General features: G+C 48.0%; 2 protein-coding genes across 4 annotated transcripts; both read left to right on the top strand.

Annotated features, from left to right (window-relative positions):
- The first annotated feature begins 5,800 nt into the window (after positions 1-5,800).
- On the top strand, positions 5,801-14,960 carry CLEC4A (C-type lectin domain family 4 member A). Of its 2 annotated transcripts, XM_027814994.2 has the most exons (7): positions 5,802-6,004; positions 6,153-6,452; positions 9,928-10,044; positions 12,842-12,934; positions 13,552-13,703; positions 13,926-14,047; positions 14,785-14,960. In XM_027814994.2, exons 2-7 carry the CDS (start codon positions 6,386-6,388, stop codon positions 14,927-14,929), a joined length of 696 nt encoding a protein of 231 aa, XP_027670795.2. In that variant the 5' UTR covers positions 5,802-6,004; positions 6,153-6,385; the 3' UTR covers positions 14,930-14,960. The 2 variants fall into 2 exon arrangements, with proteins under 2 accessions (XP_027670798.2, XP_027670795.2); XM_027814997.2 differs by lacking the exon at positions 12,842-12,934 and having other exon boundaries at positions 5,801-6,004.
- Positions 14,961-15,649: 689 nt separating this feature from the next.
- Positions 15,650-24,368, top strand: LOC102050369 (C-type lectin domain family 4 member E-like). Of its 2 annotated transcripts, XM_027814993.2 has the most exons (6): positions 15,650-19,729; positions 20,633-20,728; positions 21,775-21,867; positions 22,939-23,090; positions 23,243-23,373; positions 23,658-24,368. In XM_027814993.2, the coding sequence occupies exons 1-6, from the start codon at positions 19,693-19,695 to the stop codon at positions 23,815-23,817; spliced, it is 669 nt and encodes a 222-aa protein (XP_027670794.1). In that variant the 5' UTR covers positions 15,650-19,692; the 3' UTR covers positions 23,818-24,368. The 2 variants fall into 2 exon arrangements, with proteins under 2 accessions (XP_027670794.1, XP_027670793.1); XM_027814992.2 differs by having other exon boundaries at positions 15,650-20,728.
- Positions 24,369-26,594: the final 2,226 nt, after the last annotated feature.

Below are 26,594 nucleotides of genomic sequence, written 5' to 3'. Positions count from 1 at the left end.
GATGGGGCTTCGAGCAGCCTGGTCCAGTGGAAGGTGTCCCTGCCCATGGCGGGGGAGTGGAGCTAGATGATCTTTCAGGTCTCTTCCAACCTGAACCATTCTGTGATTCTATGATCCCCTCTAACCAGCCAAATCCCTCAGGAGCTGCCTGAATCCCTTTGATTAGGTATCTGCCATCCCTTACTAATTAACTGTCCAGTGTTGGGCCTTGGGGCCCCATTCTCCATGCTTTTTTATGCTCTTCCCTTGAGTGCAAGGGCTCTGCTCTCCCTTTATTACCTCTACGACCTTAATCTCTAGGAGAGGAGAAAGGTGGTGTGGAGAGGGAAGACCAAGAGGGTGGCATGCGTTCACTTCTGATGCTCTGCTCACCCAGGTGCAGGGACAAAAAGCCAGGACTGGGTTTAGGCTGTCTTCAGCTGAGTGACCTGGAGGAGGACTGTGTTAGCTAGAGATGCCATGAGAGCAAGTGATGGCAGGGCTGTCCCACCAGTGGGCAGCCAGGGTCCAGGTAAGGTCAGAGGAGAGGGTTTTATGAAAGGACTGGGTGTGTGCTGTGCTTGAATAAGGTCTTGTGAGAAAGTCTTGTGCTATCGGTGTTCCATTCGAGAAACTGAACAAAACCACACATAAGGCTGGGTGATGATAAATACTTCGTTACGTGAATGAGAGTAAATGGAAAGAATACAATTTGGCTGGAGAAATTCCTCGCCCTCCATTTCTGTCTGTCTTTCTTGCTCTCTGCTTTGCTTTCCAGAACGCAGCAAGCTGCCTTCCCCGTGTCTGTGCTCAGGGGGAGACCACACAACTGGCAGAGCAGCAGGGACATTCTCCCTGGACGACTGCCCTGGTACCAAAGGTTGCCCGACTGGCAGCCCAGCTGGCTGGGGGAGCTGAACCCTGCTCGGATGATGAGAGCCACATCAGCAACCCCCTTCATGCTGCTGGCTACAGAACCTCAAGCTGTATATTAGCACCTGACTGTCTCCTGAGCAACCTCCATCTGACAGATGCTTTGGATAAGTAATCTAAGAAAGACTATACTGATGCCAGTGGCTAAAGAATAAAAACAGGGCAAGCACACAAGATGTTCTTCTTTAATGCTTTTCCCCATTCCTAATGTTATCAGAATAGAAACTTACTGAGTAGAGTATGGTTACTGTGCATTAAGTAAACTCTCAGTGCATTTCTCTCTCATTATTTTTCCCCCAGTTTCCACCTTTAAGCCAAACAAGCTTTCAGGATGCCCAGCATCCTGGGTTAAGGAGCCCATTGCCCTACTCCGTTTTGTGAAGAACCACCTTCCTTCATTAAACTCTCTCCTGTTCTCTTCTTTCAATGCCTGATAGTTCTCGCATTAAAAGAAACAGAAATGGCTCAATCCTCACTCAGCCTTTCCTCGATGATTTTGTAAATCTCTGCCTCTTCCCATCTTCAGGGTGGAAATGTCCCATCTTAATTTGTTGCTCTTTATGCGGCAGTCATGCTATACCTTTTTGTCACCCTTGTCTTCCCCTGAGCCTTTTCTGGACCCACTGTATACTTCTTGAGATCATTTGAGTTATGAGGACATAACCATAAGGTGCTATAGCAATATTTTCTGTTCTGTTCTTTGTGCCTTTTTTCCACCATTCCTGATGCTTGATTTGCTGTTCTTTCTGCCTCTGAACAGATTTTCTCATACAACTGTTATAATCTGACATTTTTCTTTATGCGTACCAATAGTTAGCTCAAAGCTCATTATTTTATATGTGAAGTTAGGGCTGATTTTCCTAAAGTGCATTGCTTCATTACCCATTTCTCTGAAGGGCATTGCTTACCTACACAGGGCTCTCTCTGTCCCTTTACCACCCTGCTACTCAGTCTCATTCTTTTGCAGTTCCTTGCAACTGGCCCTTGAATAACTGCCTTGGATAATTTGGTATCGTTAGCAGATTTTGTCATATCATCCCTCTTTGCCATGTTGTTTAAGGAAATGTTAGCGTGTGTCCTATGACAGACCTGGTGGAGTTCTGCAGGTGCTCGCCCTCCACTGACAGAACTGACCGTTAATTCCTACCCACCTTTCCTGTCTGCTTACTAGGAAAAGATCTGCCACCTTATCCCATGGCTGCCCACTTTCCTTAGAATTCTTTGCTGAGGAACTTGAGGTAGCTAGATTATTCACATGCATGTGATCATTGACCCCTTCAAAGAACTAAAAGAGGCAGGATTTCCTTACAAGAGTTATATTGACTCTTCCCAAAGTACATCATACTTATATACATGTCCATTCATCTTTTTCTTTTGTTATAATCTCTACTAACTTGGCTGTCACAGATGTAAAAGCTTTAACTTCCTAAGTCTCCCTAGACTTCTCCTCTCCCCTCTCCTTGACTTATTCCTTGCCATCCTGCAATTTGCTGATTAAAAGGCAGTTTTAAGGCAAGAGGCCACTCACTGCTCTTAGCAACTGTTTCACCCCTGAGTTTCTTGGAAACCCCTGGGGCTACCTTGCCCAGACCTACTAATTCCATATATTTTGCACGCTTTTATTTTGGACAAGTCCTTTGGTTTAGTCTCCCGCAAAACAGGGTTCTTGTGGGGGTTTTCTCCAGTTTCTTCCACTGTCACAAATAATTAATTTAGCTTTGTTTTGACGTCCTTGTTCTCTCTGACTGCTTCTTCTATTCCCTGCACCTTCAACCTTCAGTTGTCCCCAAAGCTTGTGAAAAGGTTTCTGCTTTCAGTATCCAAAGGAAAGGATTTATTATACATTCTGATGTCTTCTGCTAGTTGATTTTCAGACTCTTTTTTGACCTTTGCTGTGTTGTGGTTTTACACTTAATGCAGGACACGATCATTTCAATTTTCCTGATTTGGATGCAAGGTCAGCTTGTTGAAGAATGCATACTGATAATCCCTTTGGCTCAACGTTTTAGCCATGTCAGCTTCCTTTTGCCTTTTGTCAAATCTTCTAAAGAGGTACCAGGTATTGGCCTTGGGCTGCCCATGTGATGTCCCTCTGTAACCTCCACGGCACCTCTGATGACCGAATTCCTTCAGCTGCCCCTCTCCCTTCTGACCAGGTTGTAACAAGCGTGCCTCACCTCCCTGCAGCTTCCACCACAGCAGTGCTCAACTTCAAAAGGGGATTTTTTTGGGATGTGTGGGGTCACAGCTTTAGGATTCAAGTCCTTTGCTTATGAATTCAATTTTAACTCAATCGGTTCACCTTGATTTTCAAAAGAAGTGAGGCAACGTGCGATGGTGCTGTCGCCCCTGTCACATGAACTGCTTGCTAAATTGGGTGAAGCTGGCTGTGAAGTGGAAGGCTTGCAGATGTTACCTTATTCAAATGTCATTGACAAGTAGGGGACAAAGAGTGTTAGTGCCTCTGCTGCTTTCTCCTTGGGTCAGCTAGCCGAATGGTGCCCGCGCCGCTTGCAGAGCAGCCACCTGAAGGCAGCAGCTGGAGCCTGAGTAAGGAGGGAAAGCAGGGCTGTTGTGGTGAGCAAACACACCAGTCCTGGAAAGGAGCTGGGGCTTGCAAGGTACGAGGTGTGTGGGCGGTACCTGGCAGAGCTGAGCGGGGCTGAGATGAAAGATGTCTGTGGGGAAGCACAGGTATCGCGGGAGGACGAGGGTGTGCTGCATGGGGTGGGCAGAACACGGGTGGAGGGGGAAGGGAGGAACTGAGGAACAGCTTTGGGAATGCAAGGGAACAAATAGTGAGATCTGGGGGGGATGTTTGAGCAAGGTTTTCTTTTTCTTTATTGTCAGCCCCACAACTAACTGCTGTGCTCAATTTTCCCTGTCTCCCACCTGTTTACACGCCACCAGCGTGTATGACATTCAGAGCATCAATTTTACCCTCAGGAGTATCACCTCACTGTTGTTGCACAAAAGCCCAGTGTTGTATCCTGTGGAAGTATGATTCAGGGTTGAATTTTCACAGCAAGCAACAACGCTGGTGTCTGAGAAGGAAAAATTGAGCCACCTCCTGACGTTTGAGCGCAATTTAGTCTATTCTAATAAAATGGGCAGCTAGATCCTGAATTTGCATTTGAAATGCCTCAGCTGTGTTTGGAGATGTATTTCAACAGCAGAAAGCTCATGAAGCTACATGGAGATTTTCTTCTCTGTCTGCTGATTGTATTTCCCTTTTCTTCACAGCGGAAAGCTTGAAACCCTGCCGTGAAGTAAGCCTTTTCCCCATGAGACTGTGAGTCTGCTGTGACTTGGTTGGCCGGGGATGGGGGGAAGCACACGGAGCGCTACCCCGACTGAAATCTCAGCGTGAAATTTGAGGGCATAACTAGGTTTCAGCAAACAATTATTTTTTTTTAATTGTTTAAAATTAACAATTTTAATTCAGTTAAATTAAATTCTGAGGCTTAATTCCAGTGAGAGGGCCAAGCATAAAGACAAAGGAAAGTGCTGGAAGGATGTTAGAAAGAAAAGCAGGCGTCATGCGTCTTCTCAAGGGACCAAGCTTCTGTCCTGCAGCTCCTCTTCTTCTTCTATAAAAGTCAGCTTTTTTTGGCAAACAAAATAAAAAGGAGAAGTGAAGCCAGCTCAGCGCATGTGAGACATGAGGAGGCTCGTTGGTAAAGACATCCAGCTACACGTGCACTGTTTGTTTAGGGGCAGTTCTCCATAATCTGTGTTCAGGTGTACACTACATCCCTCCCTTGCCCTTTACCTTCTGCCATGTTGTTCACCTCTGTTGTCTGATGCGTGTTCTTCCTTCCACTGTCCTACCTCACCTCCAACTCTGCCCTGTGCACCCTCCGTGCTAGCTCCCTGGGTGTCCTGCAAACATCTCATTCTGGTCTGCCTTGAGGAAATTCCAGCTAGCCAAACAAACTAAGCCAAGCTTCCTCCTTCTACTTTCTGGTTGTTTTGGAGACCTTATTGTGGCTTTTCACTACCTAGAAGGGGCTTGTAAGAAAGATGGAGATTATACCAGCACCTGTAGTGACAGGACAAGAGGCAGAGGTTTCAAACTGAAAGAAGCTAGACCTAGATATAAGGGATAAATTCTTTATGATGAGGTTGGTGAGACACTGGAACATGTTGCGCAGAGAAGCTGTGGATGCCCCATCCCTGGGAGTGCTCCCAGGTTGGATGGGGCTTTGAGCAACCTGGTCTAGTAGAAGGTGTCCCTGCCCGTGGCATGGGGGTTGGAACTAGAAGATCTTTGAGGCTCCTTCCATCCCAAACCATTCTGTGACTCCTAAGTCCTGTCCGCTGACTGAACCCTTCTCACCTTTTTCCCCTGGTTATCCTGACTCATTGGAATTTCTTCTCAGAAGTCCTTCTGATTCAGCGTGTATCTTGGCAGCCATCTCCCTTTGTTATCTCCTTTCAACACCTGCCCTGGCTTGAAATCAGACTAAGCAGCAGTCTGACATTTTTCCCAAGGTAATATCAGAGGCCTTTACCAGAAAGCAGAAAAGGGAGGTAAATGACAGTATTGGAGTAAGAAATCTAAACCAGCCCCTTTCAGCCTCAGAAATGGAGCCTGAATCCCTGAAGCAAGCACTCCTCTGAACTTCACCAGGCTGGAAATCAGGTTGTGATAGAAAGGTCTCTGTGTGTGCTCTTCCCAAAAACCTCTCAAACCATCAACACCATTTCTTTTTATTCCACTTTGCTTGTTCTCCTCCCTGACCCTGGCCTAATCCCTCTCTGTTTCTTCTTGGATTATTCAGATTATTTCTATTCCTCTGCCTAAGGCTGCAGTTTCCCAGTCTCATTTCTAAACAGTTCCTCATTTGAGATTTGTTCTAGTGCTAGCTGCCAGCTGGGCTGACTTCCTAGATGAGAGATAGAAAAAAATGCCAGCAAATAATAGCAAATAGCATGCAATAAGCAAATACAGCTTAACTGCAAGAGAAAAGTGAGGGCAGAATGTGTTTTGTATTGGGCTGGGCTACAGGTTAAAGTGGGCTAAGGCTCATGCTAGCTGCAAACCTAAGAGCAATGGCAGGATTACTAACAGGTGAAAGAAGACGTGAAGGTAAGGGAAGGAGAGAGAGTTAAAAACAAGGATGAAAAAATAAAAAAAAATTAGATCTTTAAACGGAAATCTCTCAGCTGAGTATCTGGTATGGGGAAAGAGTGCAACTTCCTTTCCAGTTATTAAGTTCTCATTTTTCTTTTCTCAGAAGTTTCCATAGTGCTGGGGCTGATTTCCTGGGCTAAGAAACTGAAGATCGGTTCCAGAGCATTTCTGAGATCCCCAGAATCCTCAAGTTATCTCAGTGCTTCTAGAGTTCAGCGCAGCAGATGTGAAAGGCTCAGTGCGTTGTTGGTGCCTCTCTCTGGAACCAGAGACCTGAAAGGCCCACGGTTTACCTGGCAAAACTAAAGACAGGGCCAGCGATCACACTGTGATTAAATGGCATCAGAAGTCACCTACGCTGAGGTGAAGTTCAAGAATGTATCACCAGCTGCAGTGGTCAAAGGTAAGGAATGGATGGGTTATTCCAGGGAAGAGGACCTGAAGAACAGGGAATAGAGATTTCTCCTTCTGTGATTCTGGTTCCTTCTTGGTCTTGACAAATTGAAAAAAGGAGTTGTCTACTATTAGGTGAGCAGGAGACTGGAGGAGTTTTGAAGTGAGAGGGTCAAGGAATGTCTACAAGAGGAGAGGTGGGAGTCTTTGGGTGCTTGGAGTTGCAACATGAACAAGGATGACCACTGGGAGCAAAATCAGTGGGTTTCAAGTGAGCATTCAGTAAAAAATGTTTTTTGGCTCCCTTAGTCTCCTGGTTGCAACACCAACAGTTGCGAACGGTAGAGAGTCCAGGATGGGTGCTGTACAGTCATAGTGCTCAGTCCTGGTGCAACGCCAGTGGCAGCTGCCTCCTTACATGTTATGTAGTCTTGGATGAGAGAGTAAAATTTTGGACAAATGCTGAGTACCAACAATAAAGACTATGGTTTATTGCAAACAATCTGCTCTCTCACGAAGGTGACGAGCCTCCCAGGGCAGCAAATGGCAGCAAATGGCAGCAAATAAGCCCGAGCCCTGGCTGCTGCTGCCCTTGCCCCTGAGAGAGCGAGGCCACAGAGTGCTGCTTGTGCAGAGAGAAGGAGCAGAGAGCCAACGTGCCTCCTTACAGCAGAGCAGCCAGTTGCCCTCTGCAGCTTCGTGAGAGGTGGCACTGGTGGCAGAAACTTATAGCCCCATTGTCCTTGGTTGATTGAGTCCTTGGTTTGATTGAATTTGGTTGATTGAATGGTCCTCGGAGAAGAGAGGCTCAAAAGCTAAAAGGAAGAATGGGCTTGAAGAGTACACCCTAAAATATACAGAGGAAAAATTATCTAAGATTTGGAGGAAGATCCAATTCTGTGTTAGATGTCTGCCTCTCCTGAAAAATAATTAACACACCAAACTAATTTTTATTGCTATTAAAAATCACAGTTGTAAAAATGTGTCTTTACTAGGCTTTGTGCAAATTTAAGGCATGTTCTGATCAGTATGTATTCTGTAGTCATTATGCCACAAATAGGAACGCATAGAGGTGCTCGTTGCTTCCACCCTTAGATACAGGACCCTACACAACAGCAGGTTCCAGAGATGTGAAGGTATGTGTGCATAAATGAATGAACGAATACATAAATTATTATTGCTGCTAAGGATATTAACTTGCCTATTTACGGCTTTACCTCAGTTTTGCAATCCCCGACAGAGCTCCAGGTTATTCCTTGCCCGCTCTGAGGCATGAGTCATGGAAATAAGGGATGTACATACTCCTGACTGACTTGGAAGTTCACTGTCTTTGATGCACCAAGATTAGTTGGTTACAGCTAGCATTTCCATCATGGTGAGGAGGGGGTGGTGGAAGTTCCCCATTGTGTTCCCAATGACCTGCTCCAAAGACACCTGATCCAGCCACGTTTGCTTGAGCCGCTGATGCCAGGCTCATGCTACCAGTTTGGGGGTGTGCTCATTGTCTGTCTTTGGGTGCACATGTCCAAGTGATCACACCACACACTTATGTAGTTGTAGCTTATACTTTGAGTTTGGAGAAGTGTCCAATAGTACCATGACGCACAGTACTAATGTCTGTCAGAGCATCAGGGTATGCTTGTAGGACGAGAGTTACGATTAAAAATTATTGAAAGGAATTTTGAAATTGAAAATTATTGAGGAAACCTTGCTGCTCTGTTGTCCTTCTGAGCAGTTACTCTGGCCATGCAGACTTCATGCTGTGGTGGCCAAGCACACCTGGGTTTTCCCATTTTGTAGCCTCTTCCAGTTGTGCTCTAGAGATGCCAAAATTGGCGGTCACTGGAAGATAAAGAGGACAAGGTAGCAGCTAATCAAACAACTTATAATCCTTGGCAAGAGATGGCAGAGACCACTGGGGTGGGTTTCACAGCACAGTACAGTTAGCTTTCCTGCATTTCCGACCAGGATTTCCTGGGTAGAAACATAGGTGTCTGTGCAGTACCACACCTGTCGCACGTGCCTAGGAAACACGGGGTTTACATGTTGAAACATTTTGCAGGGAGATTATCCCACTGAGTACGCACAAGACTTACTGCGCTGCAGTTGTGTTGGTGAGGTGCATGCATTCCGGCGGTGCTTTCTCTGCAACCTGGGTGTGAGTGTGGGATGCACGGGCTGAACAGTCTATCTATGGGCAGGCAGCACAGCAGAAAATCATTTGGATTGGTCAGATCTATTGTCTGAAAGAGGTGGCTGGACTCCAGATCATGATTCAGGTCCTTGTTATCACTGCAGACAAAAGCTGTGGCCAGAAAAACGTGATTTGGCCAGGGAAATCTGAGTCTTGTCTGTTCATGAATGTTTTCTCTTCTGATAATGAAACATGATGCTTTTTGCCCTGCTGTAACAGCCTCCCCCAAGCCTTTGGGAAGCAGTCAGAGGGAGGAGGTTTCTGGAAGTCTTGCTTACTAGGCATGGCTGGCAGGCACTTGTTGCTGCTGGCAGGCTTGGGAGTATCATGCTGAACAATCAATGAGGTTTCTCCAAAGCTTATCGATAATATCAGTCTCTCCCAAAACGCCTTCACTCCTGTCCTGCAGTGAGTGCTGCTGTCTCTTTACCCTCCTGTTTGCCCTGACTTTGCCCTGTGTACCTGCTGCAACCTAGAACAGTCTCCTTACAAGTGTTCGCTTCTCCTTCCCTGGGACCCATTCTCCTGCCTGCTCCCGAACCTCCTCAGTACTGGCACTGTCCCTCTGCACAAAAGTCAGGCCCTGGCAAGTCTGAATCCGAGCGGGATACTCTACTCATGCTGCTGAACGCAGCCCTCCCTTCTCCCCAGGCATCCAGCACAGCACAACCTGGTTTTACTACAGCAAATCTCTGAACCTTGGAAAGCATTCTCTGAATCCTGGAAAGCAGAGATGGAAGGGAAAAATATTTTTTTTTCTCTTCCAATGATTCTGTGCCGTCATAGCATTGCACATGTTTTGTCTCATTCGGCTTACACCAACCTTCTGTACAGAAAGTTCAAAAAAACTAAGAAGGACCAGAAGCAGGCATAAAAAGGTTTCTGGGGAGAAGTCAACATGAGATCTTCACATGAACGTCTTAAGTACCACAGACAGACCATGTATTTGTATTTGTATTTGGCAGCTTTGAGCTCAATCTAGAAAGACATGGTTTCACTCCGGATTTGAAGGCCATGTGAGGACCTCACCCCTAAACACCGGCGATGAGTACTGCTAGCTCACCAGCTGGGCTGGGGCTGTGAACATCACTGCTGAACATGACCTTCCCCCAAACCCACAGTGCTCCCCTGCTCTGTCCCAGCCCGCCCCTCTCTCAGCCTGTGTAACTCTCAGAACTGAAACTGCATGGTTTTGGAGCTGCTCTCTCTTGAGTCGTACATCCATGGTTTGGGGACTGACTGAAGCATAGTTGACGGAGGTGTTGTGTTTGGTGTGTTCCTTCACTTGTAGTACCTCTTGATGTGAAGAAGCGTGAGTCCCATCCCCAGAAATACCCGCTATGGCTCCCATGGCTGACCTCACTGCTGCTCCTCTTGGTGTGCATTGCCCTTGTTGTTGTTCTCTTTGGTGAGTATGTGCAGGTGGGTTACAAGGGAGGGGTCTGGGGGAAGTGCTGGGAGAAAAGCAGAGAAAGCAGAGCCCAGAGTGGAATACGTTCCAACCAGGGAAGAGCTTTTACTTAGGAGCAGTTTTGTCATGAGAAAGGATGCAAGCACCAACATTTGGGCTCAGGAAACCAGACGCTGAATATTTGAAAGGTATGTTTAGGAGCAAGATCTTTCCTGACTACTTAAACATTGGGGATTTAAGGGTATGGTTGCAACTTGACACAAACTTCTCTCTTGCAGGCCAGCCAAACCAGATGTTTAGGCTAACTGGTATGTGGGAGCTAGGACTACCACAGCGTTATGCCGTGTAGTTCTGTTACACCCATTCTCTTTGTTAGAATGATGGAAAGAGTTAGGTGGAAAGGGGATTCTGGAGGTCTCTAGTCTAATGCCCTACTTGAAGCATGGCCATCTTCTGAATTTCAGGGTGGTTTGGGCTATCTGTAAGGTCTCAGGCTTTTCTGCCCTGACCTTGCGTAGGTCTGCATACATCCACCAGATCTTCTACTGTTTACCCTGAGGCCTTTTCAGTGTTCCCACTTTGCACATACCCACCTTGCACAGCCTCTTTGGAACTGTGAAACAATTGACTACCTTCATAGCACACTAAAGGAACTTGGTTACATTCAGCAGAGGGGGCACAAGTGTCCATAAAGGTAACTGGATCTGCACTTGAGCTCTCTTTGTGCTTGGACACTTCATGTCCTAATGGAAAACCTGGTTTTTCACAGTCCTGGCATCTCTAGGATTAACTGTGTGGTGCGAACTCTCACACCTTTTTAGTATCAATTGCAGTGTACTAGAATAATGCATAAAAAGTTACTCTTACACAGTTTGTGGAGATTGTGGTCACTGTTACATTCTTGTTTTCTGCTAAAGATCATTTACAGCATGTTTGCACAAATTGTCAGTAAAGATGGCGGATTCTGGAAGAGGTTGTCAGGATAAATTGCTGCCCTTCCTTTTGCTGTCATCAGTTCCTGAGCCCCAGAAGTTTGTATTGCTTTGCTCCCAACTTTTTTTCACAGTTTTCTGTTTTTCACAGTATTCTGTTAAATGGTTGGGGGGGTTTAGGGTGGGCTTTTAGAGTCTGACACTGGCCAGGTTTTTTAAGGTATTCCACATACGGAAGGTTTAATCTTTAAGGGCGAATTTACTTATCCAAGTTAATTGATGGTACATCGGATTTTGGTTTGGCAGAGTGTTACAGCAACATACGTAAATGAAAACACAAGTACAAATTGTGCTTAGCAGAGGGTAGCAATTGCAATGCACATTTCAATCACAATATAAATGTGATTCTCCTTACCAGTCTCTGCAATGTGCTCAACATCGAGACACTGAGTGTTCCCAGTGACCAAGGAGCATGTGGGTTAAAGCCAGATCAGGCCCATTGCTTTCTTGAGATATGTTTTTGTTAGTCATTCAGTTTTTCACACTATTTTGGGCTAAGCCACGTACGTGCTTGCCCCGTGCTGGTCCGGCTAACTGACTAGCTGACCAGCTGACATTGCTCTCTTCTTGATCATTAGAGGGATGAACAGTTACACAGCTGGTCAGCTCACTCAGCTGGTACGACTGGTTGATTCACTCATCTGGACTAAAGGCCATCATTTGGTCCCCTTTGTGTTGAGAGAAGGTCACCTCGCTTTGCAAAGGTGTGGTCAGTCACGCATCACCCTTGCCCAACTTCTCTGAGCCTTCTTCTGTTATAGGAATTCACTAATGAGGCACAGAGGCTGCTATGATCACCCTGCCCTCCCCACTAGTAAAAGTATTTCTAAATGAAATGGTTGATAAAAATAGACATCTGTAATACTTAGCACACCCTGAGCAGCTTCCAGCCAATATCCCTGAGTGTTTCAGTTAGCGATAAGTCCTTCAGGTTGTGGATGTGGCCTGCTGACACCTGTCACCAGCACTGCATTATTTATTCATAAACTGGCTAGTAAGTCCTAGAAGTTTACTTTCCACCCTGGTTTCAGCAGCTCTAGCTGTATGTGGTTACCTCCAACTGGACTGGTTTTGTTGCTGGTGAAATAGTCCCATCTGATGCGTTACTCATCCAAACGACTGTTGATGTCTACCTTAGGAAGAGACAAATGGTGCCACCGAAGCGCTGCTTTTTATTCACTGATTGTAAAGAGATTTAGTCAGGCAGCTTGGCTGTGTAGGTACCTACATGGTAGATGTTTGTGCTCGGGTGGAATCAATCATCTCACCCTGTCTGGCATGTCCTCAGTGTGAAATCCTTCCAGCGGTCCTTCTGCTCTCTGACGTGGAAGATTGTCTCCTTCTGGCTGGGAAGGCAGCCACGCCACTTGTTTGGGACGGTTTTCTCAGAGCTGTGGACTAGGGATCCACGGACCCTGCACCTGCAGCCCCGCAGTGCCCGAGGGGGCCCAATTCCAGCTGCTCGGTGCTGGGACAGACTGATGATAAACCGCAGGCTATGACCACCAGGCACTGCTTGGATGGGTCACAGGCTTCTCTAGCTTTGTCACGAGGTCATCCTGGCCAGATCTTGTCAGTCAGTGGCTGGAATCATCCTTGCGGACAGCTGTGGGATGCTGCCTGTCCCCCTCGCTGAGAGGATGGCAGTTACCGCTTGTGAAATGGAAAGAGACAGCCTGAGGGGAGGCGATGCTGGGGCAGCACTTGGCAGGGAAGTGGAGAAGCAAGAGTGAAGCCCAGAGATGGTGTGTGAGCAGCTGGGAGGAACTGGTAATCCTGCTGCCTTTCCTTTCCCTTTCCAGCCGCTCCCTTCTTCCGTAGAGGTGTCCAGCCCAGAGCCCTACAACAGAATTTCACAGAGTGGCTGTGTGTCTCAGAGGTGCCACGAGGCAAAGGTCGGTAGTGCTGGCAGGGGTGCAGGAGGTCTTTGAGGTGGGGACGATGAATGCTGGGGTCTGCTCTGACAGCAAGCGGCAGCAGGAGCAGACTCCGGAGAGGCAGGCTCCAGAGGAGAGAGGTGGGGAGCAAAAGGATTCCCTGCTGACAGCTTGGAGGGGGGGAGAGGGCCACGTTGGCGATGTGCAGGAGGGCAGGGTGGCTGTGAACACTGACAAACAAAAGGGACAGCATGCAGCAGCACAGGGAAGGTTAGCAACGGAGCAATAATAAAAGTGCAGCTCTTGTCAGGGAAAGAAGCGATAGATATCCCCAGTTCCCTGGGGCTAAAGCCCTAAAGGAGTCTGTACAAGGAGAAGTCAATCCAGATCACCAAAATAACTTTGTCAAGACCTGAGGTCATGTTACAAGGATGACCGTGGGTCTGTGTACACAAAGCTCTCTGGTCATACCCCAAAGCAATAGGAAGGCATATCTGTACTATCCTTGTTTTTTCAAGCACTTCATGTCAGAAAAAGTGATCTAAGCAGAACACGAGCATTGTCCCTGGGTAACAGGGATCCTTGGAATCACCATCTCTCTCTAACATTCATCTCCGTGGTCCCTCCCTGCACAGAGGGAGGCTTGACGTGCTGCCCCAAGGGCTGGAAGCGCTTTCAAGGAAGCTGCTATTACCTGTCCACTGGTGCGATGTCCTGGGATGACAGTAAGCAGAACTGCACTGGGATGGGCTCCCACCTGGTGGTGATCAACAGCGAAGCCGAGCAGGTACGTGCAGGGCTGAGAGAGGGGCACAGCTGCCAGGGACACGGTGCCAGGTCCTGGAGGGGACTGAGAGCCCCTCCTGCAGGGGAGGGGGGGGATGTCGATGTCCTTTCCGCATCCCTTCAGCACCAGCTCCCCGCTGCCACTGCCCCCCTCGGGGACTCCTGCCGCTTCCCTGTGCTCCGTCCTGCACCTCATGGACTTTGCACTCTCCCCGATTTCCAGGATTTCCTCTCTAGTGAGCTAAGACAAATTTCAAGAACAGAGAATTACTACATCGGCCTGAGTGCACAGGAGGTGGGCCAGTGGCGCTGGGTGGACCAGACTCCATTTAATGTGACGGCAGCGTGAGTATCCCCCGATGGAGAGTGTTTGGTGTTGCTCCTAGTACTGCAAGAAAGTAGGGGAGATGTGAGGGTGTCTGTTGGTGTGTGAGAGGGAGATGAGACAACTCCTTGTGAGAAGTCAATGATGGAGTAAGAGAGGGATGCATAGGACACCAGGTTCACATGGCCCTATCCATGCTGGTTATTGGTTATTAATTAACTAACTGTGATGTGGTCATCAATGCTATAGGCACAGATGAAGCTGCATCTTGCCAGCAGGAAGACACCTTCAGAGATGACCAGCTTTGCCTGACCTCCATAGTGTCCCCACCATGCCTATGTGCACACACATACATCAGCATGGCCATGGCTGGTGCTGTTATGCTGTGGAAAAGATAGGGCACAGGGACAGATCACCAGGGCTGTCCTTGCTGAGTCTTTTTGAGGACAAACTTGTCCTGGAGGCAGACACATGCCTCTGCTGGGTGTGAAATGCATCATGTGAGTGCATCATGGGAGCAGCTTCCCCCAGCAGGACTGAGCAGGACCCTGTGGCGTTGGCTATAGGAAGAAAGCAGATTTCCACATAAGACTGATGCCAGTGGGATATCAGAGTGGTAGGAAGCGTACCGCTTCTGTCTGTGAATCAGCATCTGGAATTTTTCTTTCTGCCCTCCCAGCCTTGCATCCCGCTGTGGGATTTTTTAGCAGTGCTCTACAGGGTATGCTGGGGAGTAACACATCTGTCTCTGTCTCAGGTTCTGGAGGAAAGATGAACCCAGTAACAAGGATGATCAGAAGTGCGTTGTAATGCATAAGTTTTCACCACCACCTAACAACTGGAACGATGTCAAATGTGAGCGTCATCATCGAATTTGTGAAGCTGCAGCAGTAACTGTGTGATGGGGATACCTTCATCCTGACTAAAACTGAGACGTGAGCAGTGAGCTGGGAACAGCGCAGAGCTGTGCTGGTGGGAGGGGTGGGGGGCCCTGAAGCCTGCATCTTCCATGTGCTGGGTGGGACAATGTGAGTGGAGATGATATTACCCTGTGTCCAGCATCCCCAGTGCACATAATGGCTCAGGGAACACAGGAAGTCTCAGAGTTATCAAAGCAGGTCCTGGGCTCTTGTGTCCTCTTCTCTCTGAGTGGGTCTAGAGCCACCGGCTGAAAAGAGGTTGAGTTCTCCAGGAAGAAGACAGATGTTCAGAGCTGCAATCTCCTTTGTCTTCTTGAGCAGAGGTGCCTACTTTTTGTTGAGTCACGCAGAGCATGTCCTCTAGTTGCACTGGTTTTGCTGAACAAATACTGAATTCTTACACAAGAGAAAATACAATATTAGGTCAATGAAAGGCTCTGTGCTGTGTGTGTATCTCACTTTCTCTTTCCCTCTCTAAGTTGCAGGTGTTTTCTATAATCATAGAATGGTTTGCGTCAGAAGGGACCTTAAAGATCACCTAGTTCCAGCCCGCTGCCCTCTCCAGCTTTCTTGTAGACCCCCGTTAGGTACTGGCAGGCTGCTATAAGGTCTCCCCAGAGCCTTCTCTGCTCCAGGCTGAACAACCCCAACCTGTCTTCATAGGAGAGGTGCCCCAGCCCTCTGACCGTCCTTATGCTTGCTTCCCCAGCCACCTCCCTATATGCATTATGGGGACGTTTTCTCCTCCCACAGTATATAGGGGTTTTGTTTGGGCAGGACCGGATCAAAAGATGTTGCTGTGCCAGGATACAACCTTACGAAACCACTGCAGTAGAAGTTGCATCCAGCCAGGGAGAGTAAACCCCTCAGAGACAGATGTTCCACTGTGCACAGCCAGAGCTCCAGAAAGGACTGGGCACAGGAAGCCAGTTCTAGGGATATTATGAGTATTTGTTTCCATAACTGACAGTCTCGCCCCAGAGAGTGACAGGATCTTGTGCCAGGAGTCTGATCAAGATCAGGCCATGCTTGACCAAGTATGAGGATCTGTCCCCAGCAGCAAAAATGACTGAGGCCTTTGGTGCCACCTCAAGGAAGAAGTCTCCTTCCCAATTCAGAGCACATCACAGACTCACCTGATAGGTTTTGGCCTCCCAGGAAGGCTGTTCTGAGAGGTCTCTGTAAGGACACATCTGCTCAGGCCAGACCAGGCCGTAGAAGAGGCAGGAGGGGGCAGGGCTGCTGTGGCACAAGAGGTCCCTTCCAGGAGTGCGTTGCCTATTGAATTGCCTTCATGTCCTGCTGCAGACCATATGTCACCATGGATCTCACCTTTCCTCCACCCGTTCCCACTTCCTGGCCACTGCACCCCCACTTCTGCTTGCTGTAGGAAGCATCATCTGCCTAAACTTTCCCAGCCAAACAGTGCCAGCTCCCCACAGGGCACTGATGTGCATCTTCCGGCTGTGTGATTCTGTCCTAGGGATGAAAGTGAAGCCTCTCTCTGTGTCTCAGCGAAAGGGGGGAATTGTACTGGAGGCAAGGTGACCAGGAGATTTGGCTTCCTAAGCCAACGGGAGTAGTTCTGTGAAGGGCAGTAGGTGGTGGCAGGAGCTGCTGATTCCCATAGCCCAGCAGAGGCAAGGCTGCTGCAGCTCCATGCCCCCACCTCCAGACAGTAGTGAGACTGAGCGTGTATGTACAGTGGGTATCTGTACAGATACATATGGAAGACAAAGGATGTATACATATAAGCAAGGTCCACACAGACAGAAAGCACTGACACAAACACAAACAGCACAAGCAGCCTGATCCTGTTCCCCTCCCTGCCTGCCAGCAGGATGAAAACCTGCTAGCAGAAAAATTCAATACTAACACGTATATAATATGGACTTCTCCAGCAGTAAGGTTTAGTCATTCAGTCTATCCATAGCTGGTCCCGGCATCCCCTGGTCTTCCCTATACTCAGTCATACGGCAGGCACAAAGAGAAGAAGGTCCCTCCAGTAGCTGGTCAAGATTTCTGGTCTTCCTCATAGGTGCCTCTCAGATCCCCTGGTCTGCCTGGAAGGTGGCTTGGACACCTGGGCCCCTGCTCCCTTTTCAGTGATGAGGTTCCTGGGATTCATAACTGTCTGATGTTCAACCACATCATCTAGCAAGTGAGAAGGGTCTGGAGTCCTTTTTCTGAAACTGGCCACCCCCACTGGCTGATGGGGCTATTTCCAGTGATGTAGTACTGACACTTGTGGGGACTTGACTTAATTCCACAGGATAGTATCAGTAACGCAAGCCAACATGAAGCAGTGTCACAGCCAGCTGTTAGAAAGCAGGCATGAGCAGAGGCTTGTGGTGGTATCAGAGAACTGGAGAAGTGGGGTGCTGGAAATAGCCTCCCTTCCCCTTCTTGGTGTTCTGGTCTTCTCCAGCTTCACAGTGCAGAGGTATATCTCACATAGAACAAAATCCTTCTCTGCTGCCCCTTGAGTTAATGTCCTCCAGTGTTCTCTGGTGGGAACACGACCACTGTGCTCTTCACAGCCTCTTCATGGCTAAGATGCTTCTCTCCCTCTTCCAAATGCTTTTTCCCAGGGCCAAGTCTCACCTTTCCTCACAGGCCCCACTTAACAGCCCTCTTTTCACTGTTTCTCTTACCTTCCTCGGACTCCTCTTATTCCCTTCTGGCTCTGGCTTTTGAGATGGAGAAAAGTCAGTCTGAAAACAAAGTTTAGAAGAAGCAAGGACATTTTTAACAGGCAAGAGAGGAGTGGAAAGGAAATAGCAATCGACGCCTGGTTTGATAGTTGCCCTGCAATTTTGCAACCTAGTCTGTAACAGAGCATCCTCCCTGTTGGATGCTGTGGGTAGCCTACATACCTGGAATTAAGGGGTGCAACACGTACGGACCCACAGCTTCTGTATGTATACGTGATCTTGTGCTCTGCCACTAGCCTGTGGGTTGGCAGACTGTAGGAAGTGACATGAGTACACACAAACCCTGCACCTCCAGCAGGAAATGCGTGAGAATAGGGGAACCCCTGCTCCCAGAAAAGGGGATGTGTTCTTGCAGCTAGCTTTTCCTGTGGTGGGGATGGGAGATGGGAGGTTGCACAAGTAATCATGTGAGTGTGGGTGTATATGTGGGGCTTAGAGCTTTTGGGGATTAGTTACCTAAAGGTGTTTAGAAATCCGTAGATGTTTATTAATATTTTGTGCCTGGTATTGTGCTTTATTTGTTGGATTGCTGATACTGGTCCTGAATATACAGGTCACAGTTTGTCAGTTTATTACATGTCATGAATAAATCGGTAAACTGCTTAGATCCATCCTGATTGGATTTAAACCATGTGAACTGAGGCACATTTTCCTTCCGACAGTTTTGCACCCTCCACATTCACCATACTGATCAGCTGAAGTCAGCTCCTCACCCATATGCCCAAAAGCAAGTATATGTTAGAGCAGTAACAAATACAATGCATTCTCATTTTGGGGCATCTGTGGTGCAATTCAGTTCTGTTCCCCAGCATGATGGCTGGGAACTTTTTAAAATGTCACTTGGGATTCTCTCACTGCGCTGCACATCCAGTAGCTAGTGTTTTCTGGTAGCTCATACCTTCTACAACAACGCCAGCAAGCACACGTATGGACCTTCTTTCCAATGCAACAGAGCTGTTGAATGGTTTGACCCTGCCTGCAGTCTGCTGTGCACGAAACAACATACTCAGGGGGTATTACAGTTTCAGCTTGTCCTCATTTGTAACCACTTCTGTGCCCTGTCCTTTTGAGACTTCAACTGATATGCTTGTGCTATTGCTTTAGCTATCCCCTTCCTTCCTCAGTGCAACCATGGATGCCTCTTCACAGGGAGAAACTAGCTGATGGAACATAGAAGAGCAAAGGCTGCATACCTACCCCAGTCCTTTTAGAGTACGATGTGATCCAGCAGGGATTCTTTATCCTTATGGACGCTTTATCTTGCAGGGTTTTGAACCAAGTCACCATGGGCAGTGCTAGAACCACCATGTATGGCCGTGCCTTTTGTGGTGGTGACCAGGTGTAACTTCTTCATCTGTAATGCACAGGAATTCTGGCACCATCTAGTGATCCTTTCTGACTTCCAGCTCCATAATGACAGGCCACACGCAACCCCTCCACTCAAAGCTCTATCCTCTTATCCTGAGTAATTAAAACCAGTGTTGGCAAGTTCTTTGTTGTGCTCTGGGTTACAGGGCTCAAGCTTCACGTGGGGACTTGCCCAGACTGAGTCACAGATACACTTTTCTTCTGTTTTTTGACTCCTATTTGCAGGACATTGTGAGTGGGTTTAGCCCTTTGCTAGCAAATACCAACAGTAGAGGCATTTTCACACACATAGTCACCAGGAAAGAACAAACACCGGTTAAGGCCAGTAGTATGTCCTCTGAAACTGCTTTAATATGTGAAAAAGGAGGTTCCTTGAGCTGGAATGGTACTACTCTTCATCTGTTTTCATTTGCCTCTAAGTTTCTGTGTTGCAATGAGCATCTTGTGAAATGTTCTGGCAGAGAAACGATGAAAATTCCCCCATCTCCATGTGCTGTGGGAACACCCAGGACATGACTTTTTCTGCACACTGGATTACAAACTGCGAAGGCTTCTCACCAGTGTGGGAGCTGCCTTAGCGCAGTCTTCTGTGCAGAAAGAGGGCTGTATTCGTAGTGATACTGGTAATGCGGACTCCTGAAGAGTGATACTGTGATAGTGATAATGAACCGCCGAGGGAGAGCCAGTCCCAGAACCGCAGGTAACCACAAAGCCTTCCTTTCTGTCCTGCTGTAGCAGAAGGAGGAGGGTGGGTGAATATACAGGAGCAGGATAGATAATGGGCATGGAACAGTGGCTGGCCTCATACCAGGAGAAGGGGCTTAGGACAAGAGCAGAGCAACAGATGACGGAACTGGGGAGCGCTCAGGCTGGGGGAATGAATTTTTTCCCAGAGCCAGAGGGAATGAAGGTCCAGGCAGGCTACGGTCTGCCATCCTCTTCAGTGGCTTTTCTGTAAACAATGGGACTGAAGAGTGCTATCCTATTGTTATCCAGGTAAAATTATCTACACCAAGCTAAGCACAAGTCACTGCTCCCATCTCTGGTGTCTCTAAGGAGAACCAAGGGCTCTCCCAAGAGCTTCAAAGTGCTCATTCTCCCTGTGGAAACAACCTGTTCTGCGTGTCTGCCTCTGCAGACACTAAGCTGGACAGTCACTCCTTGGAGTGACTATGTGCTATTGCATAAAAGGGCTTGGGGACAGAGCCGGAATAAAGGTAGCTGAGAGAAAGAAGCTCTGAAGAGAGGGAGGTACAGCAAGAGCATTCAGTGAAAGACAGGGGTGATGGAGGGCAACAGGGTAGATGTGTTGAGGAGAAAGGAGGCGCGGCAGGATGAAGCAAGTGTAGTTTGGGAAGAGTATAGGCAGGGCTTGTGGTAAAAAGTGAAATGAAAGAGCAGTTTCAGGGCAGCGCCTGTTTTGCTCTACTCTGTGGGTCTGACCCACTGCTAATGATGGGCAGCAGGACCTCATTACAGCACCTGTGGGGCTCCCAGTCCTTGGCACGAGGGTGCCAGCAGGCTGTTGGGGTACAGACCCACCTGAGTTATCCTGCTGGCAGCTCTGGGCTGGGGGATTCCACTCTTGCCTTGTGTTTTTCAGCCCCGACAGAAGGAAGAAGCTGCTCCTGGCTGAACCCCTGGGTCTTCCTTGTTTCTGTCCTTGTCATCAAAGTTGCCTTTGTAATCATCTGCCTTGGTGGGTTGCAGGTTCTCTTAATTCCCCTGGGATGAAGGGGGCTGCTGACTGCCTTTTGCCAGATGGAAGCACAATATGCTAGTCTCTCTGCCAGCAGGCAAACGCCCTTTGCCAAAACAGCCTGTTCTGGGGCCCCTCTCCTGCCTCTGCCCTCTTGGTCGGGGAGCAGGGTCCATTCCACAGTGAAGGCTTGCTCCCTGGCAGCACCTTCCCACCGCTCCTCTCACTTCCCCACCTGCCTGAGCAAAGCCAGTCCTGGATTAAATCACTCCATTTCTTCCCTCCCACCAAGAGTTGAAAAGCCTCTAGCGTCAGAGGGCATCTGAGTAATTTCCTTGAAGGCTGGCTGTTGGATGTTGATTCTCCTGACCTGGTCTCACTCTCAGAGCTCCCTGTGACAATATTGCAGCCGAGGAGCCAGTGTGATGTCTTGAAAACACTGCTACCAGGCTGCCCATATTTTAGCAGGGTGGGAGTGAATCCATCAAAATGCTCCAGCCACATCCTACCCACACCGCCTGGGCGGACCAAAAGGGAAACAGACACTTTGCTTGTACTGTCCTGGAGCATCACATTGCTCTGTGGTGGCTCGTCTGTGCTTCTTCTTAACTCCCTTTGGTGAGGCCTCAACACTCACTAGTTCTACCCATTCCTGACAAGGGTAAAAGTGGTGCTTTAAAGTTGCAATGCCCGGGAAGATTAAGAGGGACTGTATATTAATATTCCACCTTTATTAATCTTATCCCATGGCTTCTTTGACCCTTTCCTGACCCCATCCTCAAAGGATGTCTAAGCTGGTTTTGTCAGCTGGGAAAATGAGTCCCTCAGCCTCAGCTCATCTGATTAAAGCCTGTTCAGAGGGAGTGACCAGTAGCGGAATCAAAAACCTGCTGTTTCTCCTCTCTTTATTCAATACATATTTCGGAGCTTGCTAATGTAACAATCTCGATGGGGGCTCTAAGCTGGAAGGTGGAGGATAGGACAGGTTGCTCATGCAGGAGTAGAAGATGTGAGTAGCACTTTCCTTCTCTTTCCTCTCTTCTCAGCTGTTTTCCTTCATGGAAGCTATGGCCAATACAAGACTCTGCTCCAGAACGCTACAGAGTGGCATTGTGTCCCCAATGTATCTGCAGGCAAAAGTGAGTGATGCCAAGAGCCTCATAAGCAACACTAAGAACCTCACTAAAATTTACCCTGGTGTCAGTCAGCCTTTGAGGTTGAGAATGTGATTGTCAGCCAGAGCTGGATTGTCTTAAAGAAGGAAGCTGCAGAACTGATGAAAGAAAATGCTGGATTGTACAATTTTACTTAGGATGCTATGAAAAATGTTTTGGGGCAGTGGAAGAGGGTGGGTTGTTCCACACTTACCTTTGACCACACTTCTTACTCTTGCCTTCTCACATAGCCCCTTAATTGCCAGTTCAGTTCACAGATTGAGCCGAATGTGCTTCATCCTTTCGCAGGGGCTGGCCCAGCCTGGCTCCGCTCCCTGTGCTGGCCCACTGCCTCTCGGTCAGCGCGAGGAACAGAAACAGGAGTGGTAGAAGGATCTTGTTAAGCAGTTTAGAGTAGCTGGAGAGCTGAGCTGCAGTCACACATAAAGTGATAGCAGCGGGAAGTGCTAAAATTCCCGCAGTGCAAATTCCCAAACTCAGTTCAGAGATCTGTTCTCGTGTAGTCTCATGCTTTGAGAGAATGTATCTGTGGGTTTTTAATCCCTCATGTGACTTTCTGGCTAAAAGGCAGATCTCTAAGAAAACCTGGCTAGTGTAAAGAGTTGCCTGCCGTGGCAGCAAGGCTGTCAGAGCAGTTTACTGCACATGTCTGTCAGTCTGCACGAGTTGAGAGCTAAACACTTGGACAACACTTCTCTGATGGAAGTGTTCCCAGAGAGGCATGAGCCAGCTACTTCCCATCTCGCCTCCCCAGGAAGGGAAAGGCAGAAAATGTGTCTCTCACCCAACAGAGGTTGCATGGATGTGGCAGAACAGACAGAGAAAGGGAAAGACACTTCAGGTGGGCCCTTGTGACAGGAACCTATCAGGCTGTTGACAGCTTTCCTTGTGGGGCACGGAACAGAGCGTTTATCTCTGTCCAGATTAAAGATGTGGTTCAAACCCTTCCCCTAAACAACTGGGACCCTATATTAAGGTCACGGAGATGAAGGACAGCACATCTGGCTCAAAAGCAGGATTTTTTTCCGCCCTCAGAGGAGGTCTGGATGTGCTGCCCCAAGGGCTGGAAGCGCTTTCAAGGAAGCTGCTATTACCTGTCCACTGATGTGATGTCCTGGGATGACAGTAAGCAGAACTGCACTGGGATGGGCTCCCACCTGGTGGTGATCAACAGCGAAGCCGAGCAGGTACGTGCAGGGCTGAGAGAGGATGTCGATGTCCCTTCTGCATCCCTTCAGCACCAGCTCCCCTCTGCCACTACCCCACCCACCCCCACCAGGGACTCCTGCCACTTCCCTGTGCTCTGTCCTGCACCTCATGGACATTATGCTTTTTCCAGGAGTTCCTCTTCAACCTGGCAAAAGGAGTATTTAGTAACGCCTATGAAACAAAATACTACATAGGTTTGACCGCTTACAAAAATGGGCAATGGCAGTGGGTGGATCAGACTCCATATAATAAGGCAGCCACGTGAGTATCCCAGGGGAGTGAGGAAGGTCCTGTAATTCACCCCCCCACACCTGTCCGAGTGACCAATACACTGTGTAAGGCGGGTGTTGGGGGGGGTGGGGGGGGTGTTCCATCTCCCACTGCCCTGCAAGTCAGAAAACTTGACTAGTTTTCTAGTCAAAACTATGACTTCTGATCTTTGTCACAGTGACCTTCCCTTTCTATTCCACAACTGTTTCAGGTGACTCCACCCCCACCTGTCTTGCATGCCAATGCATTCCCAATAAAGGAACTTTCTTTTACAGGTTCTGGAAACCCAGGGAACCCAATTTGCTCTTTGCAGAAAAATGTGCTGCAATTCATGTCAAGGGTAACAAAGATTCCAGCACCTACAGTAACTGGAATAACATCCTTTGCTTCACAAGTTGCTATCGAATTTGTGAACAGGCAGTCAAATTTGTCTGAGGAAGGAAACTCCACTTTGGATGAAGGACCTGAAGGACTATCTTTGAGAAAGGGCAGCTCACAAGAAAGCTGCTGAAAAGCTGGCCTGAGCTCACGCAGATGCTTTACCTTGTGATGTAGGGTGAGCAAGCCAGCCACAGAATCCCAGCTCCGAAGGCTGTCAGTTTGCAGCCTGTGCCCCTGCATCTCTTTCCAAGCTGCAGATCAGTCCTGGATGAAATTGCTTGGGCTGATGTCAAGGACCTGTTGTGTCCTTTTCACTGTCCTCCTTCACAGATGTGTGCTCTGATCCTCCAGTACTTTTCCTTGACTTCTTGTCCAGTTGATCTCTCAATGATGCAGAAAGACCCTCTCCGTTTCATGAAAGGACACTGGTCCTGCAAATCCCTGGAGCAGAATTTGAAAGAAGAGCATTCAGTGCAATGTGCTTTGCCCACTCCTGAAGGGAACAGTTATTCATGGCTTATCTGTACGTTTCCTTCTTCTTTCAGCATATTCTCTGTTGATAAATTAAAAAAAAAAGTATCAATAAATGTTAATTCTGCTCTTTGCGTGAGGCTGTCTTGTGAGTGACAAGTCCCAACCGCCCAGCAACCCAGCCCCCTTGCAGGGAGGTTTTAACTTTTCAGTGTTTGGCACCTGCAGGTGAGAATATTACTGTGCTGGACTGGCCAGGAGCAGGAACAACCTAGTGATCATCTGCAGAGCACGTGAGAAAGGCTCTGAATATTTTTGGGGAATCACATGTGAGGGAAGCAACAGAGCAGGCTGTGAGCGGTCAGCGCCAGCAACGGTTTGCCCAGGATGTAGCAGAAAGGAGATGCATTTTGGAGATCCTGCTGAGACATGCGGCAGGATTAAGCATGGCAATGAAGGGGAGAGAAAGCAATCAAATACCACATGAAGGATTAAAGCCAGGGTTTCCCAGGAGGGATTTCTAATGTGAGAAGAGGGTAGAAAACCCCTGTCAGAGGCATCACTGCAAATCAGACACACAGAAGTCTAGAGCAAGTGCTCTGATTCCCTCAAATTCCCCAAACCTCTGTCTGTATATTCCTCCCCTTTGGTCAATGATACCCATACTCCTCGAAGAGCCAAAAGTTTCCAGTTTTGGACTAAAAATACATCCTGAAAAATCAGTTCTGGGTGATTTTTTTTTTTAAATTCATCAAAAATCTGTGCATAAATTTATGTCCTTTCTACCTGAAGCAATGTATGTGCAAGTTTTCTGTTTTAGCCATTGGACCAAAAGCTGAGCTGTTGCAAGGTCTTGGCCTCCTATTGTCTGAAGATGCTGGATCTTTTCACAATAGAGAAAACTTTGTAGTCCTGTCCAACATGACAGTAAACGAAAACATTGCAATGCACTTGTCTTTTCAATTTCCCCCAACTCATTTGTGGAAGCCACAACAGCAGGGTTTTGGGGAAGAAAGAGGGGCAGGCAGGCAAGAGACACAGCGTGACCGGTGTTTTACAGGAGGTTTTAGAGGCAGCTGCAGTTCTGGCTCCTGGGAGGTGGTGTGAGGCAGGGCAAAACTCACACCAGAGGACTGTGTTATAAGAAAATTTAATTTGCTAGAAACAGTCTCCGTGCCCGACATTTGGAATGCAAAATTTTTCTTGAGATGTCCCAACAAAGGGGGGATCTTGGGAGGTGATACTGGGTTTGCCTGCAGAATTGCTGAAGAGAAGTTCCTGATCCCATCTCCCTGCAAACACACACACACACAAATAGAAACCCATTCTTTTAAGTTAGCTGTACAATACAGCAAGCACAGGTAGACAGAGGCATTGGTCCTTGTCCCTGCTTTGTGCAGCCACTGTTGAAGGATAAGTGGTGAAATTGAGCAAGAGTTTCAGCCGTGTCTGTGAGTAAAGCCAATGCCCTTGACTAGTCCACCCCAACAGCAGCGCTCAGGGTTTAGGCAGGGATGGACTCTGTACACAGTAGTTGTTTGCACAGATGTAGAGCAATGCAAAAGCCTTCCTCTTCATGTATTCCTCCTCAACACAGATTTATCTGAAAGAGGTACCTTTCTCTAACACGAGAAGCAGGGATTATTGTCTCAACCCTGTCTTGGATCAGGAGGCAGCAGATGCCATAGCAAGAGGCAAAGATGTTGCACTCCCAGAAAGCGTCAGGACAGTCCCTGCATTTCGAACCAGGAGGCTGGGTGAAAAGGACAAAAAGTTAACATACTTCAGATTAACATACTTCATGATGACATCTGCAGTCCTTGTTTTCTGGTGGACATCCTGACCACATCCCAACTGCCTGTCAGAACAAGACCTGGATTCTCACCACTCCTTGTCACATTAACTTTTCCTTTAGAAAGGAACTCAGGTCTGAGGATAGGGATGGAGCCACAGCAACATTCACTTTTGAGGATACATACACTGAAGACATGGTCTGACCAGAGCAAAAAAACTCTGTTGTGGTTCAAACTTGAGATAGCTTCTGGTTTTCCTCAAGAAACCCTGTGATGCCCAGTCTTTGAGATGCTGTCTTCAGCTGGGAAAACATCAGAAGAGCCATATTAGGACAGCCTGGGAATTCACCTCATTCTCCTGCACATTGCTACTTTTTGCAGAGGAAAGCACAGCCAGTTCTCCCTACTCACTCAGTCGTACTCTGCAAGTCTTAGAAATTTACCGCTGGGACTCAGGGCGGTGGTGTGCCCTGCTGGGTAGAAAGGGAGGTTGGTTTCCTTTTGCTACTGGCAAGCCCTGTGTCCATTGACAGCAGTATAAGCAAGAGGTGGAAAGAAAATGTCAGG

Source organism: Falco cherrug, chromosome 5 (genome assembly GCF_023634085.1).
Source record: "Falco cherrug isolate bFalChe1 chromosome 5, bFalChe1.pri, whole genome shotgun sequence".
In the NCBI taxonomy this organism is placed as follows: domain Eukaryota; kingdom Metazoa; phylum Chordata; class Aves; order Falconiformes; family Falconidae; genus Falco; species Falco cherrug.
This window is presented reverse-complemented; position numbering and strand designations above follow the sequence as displayed.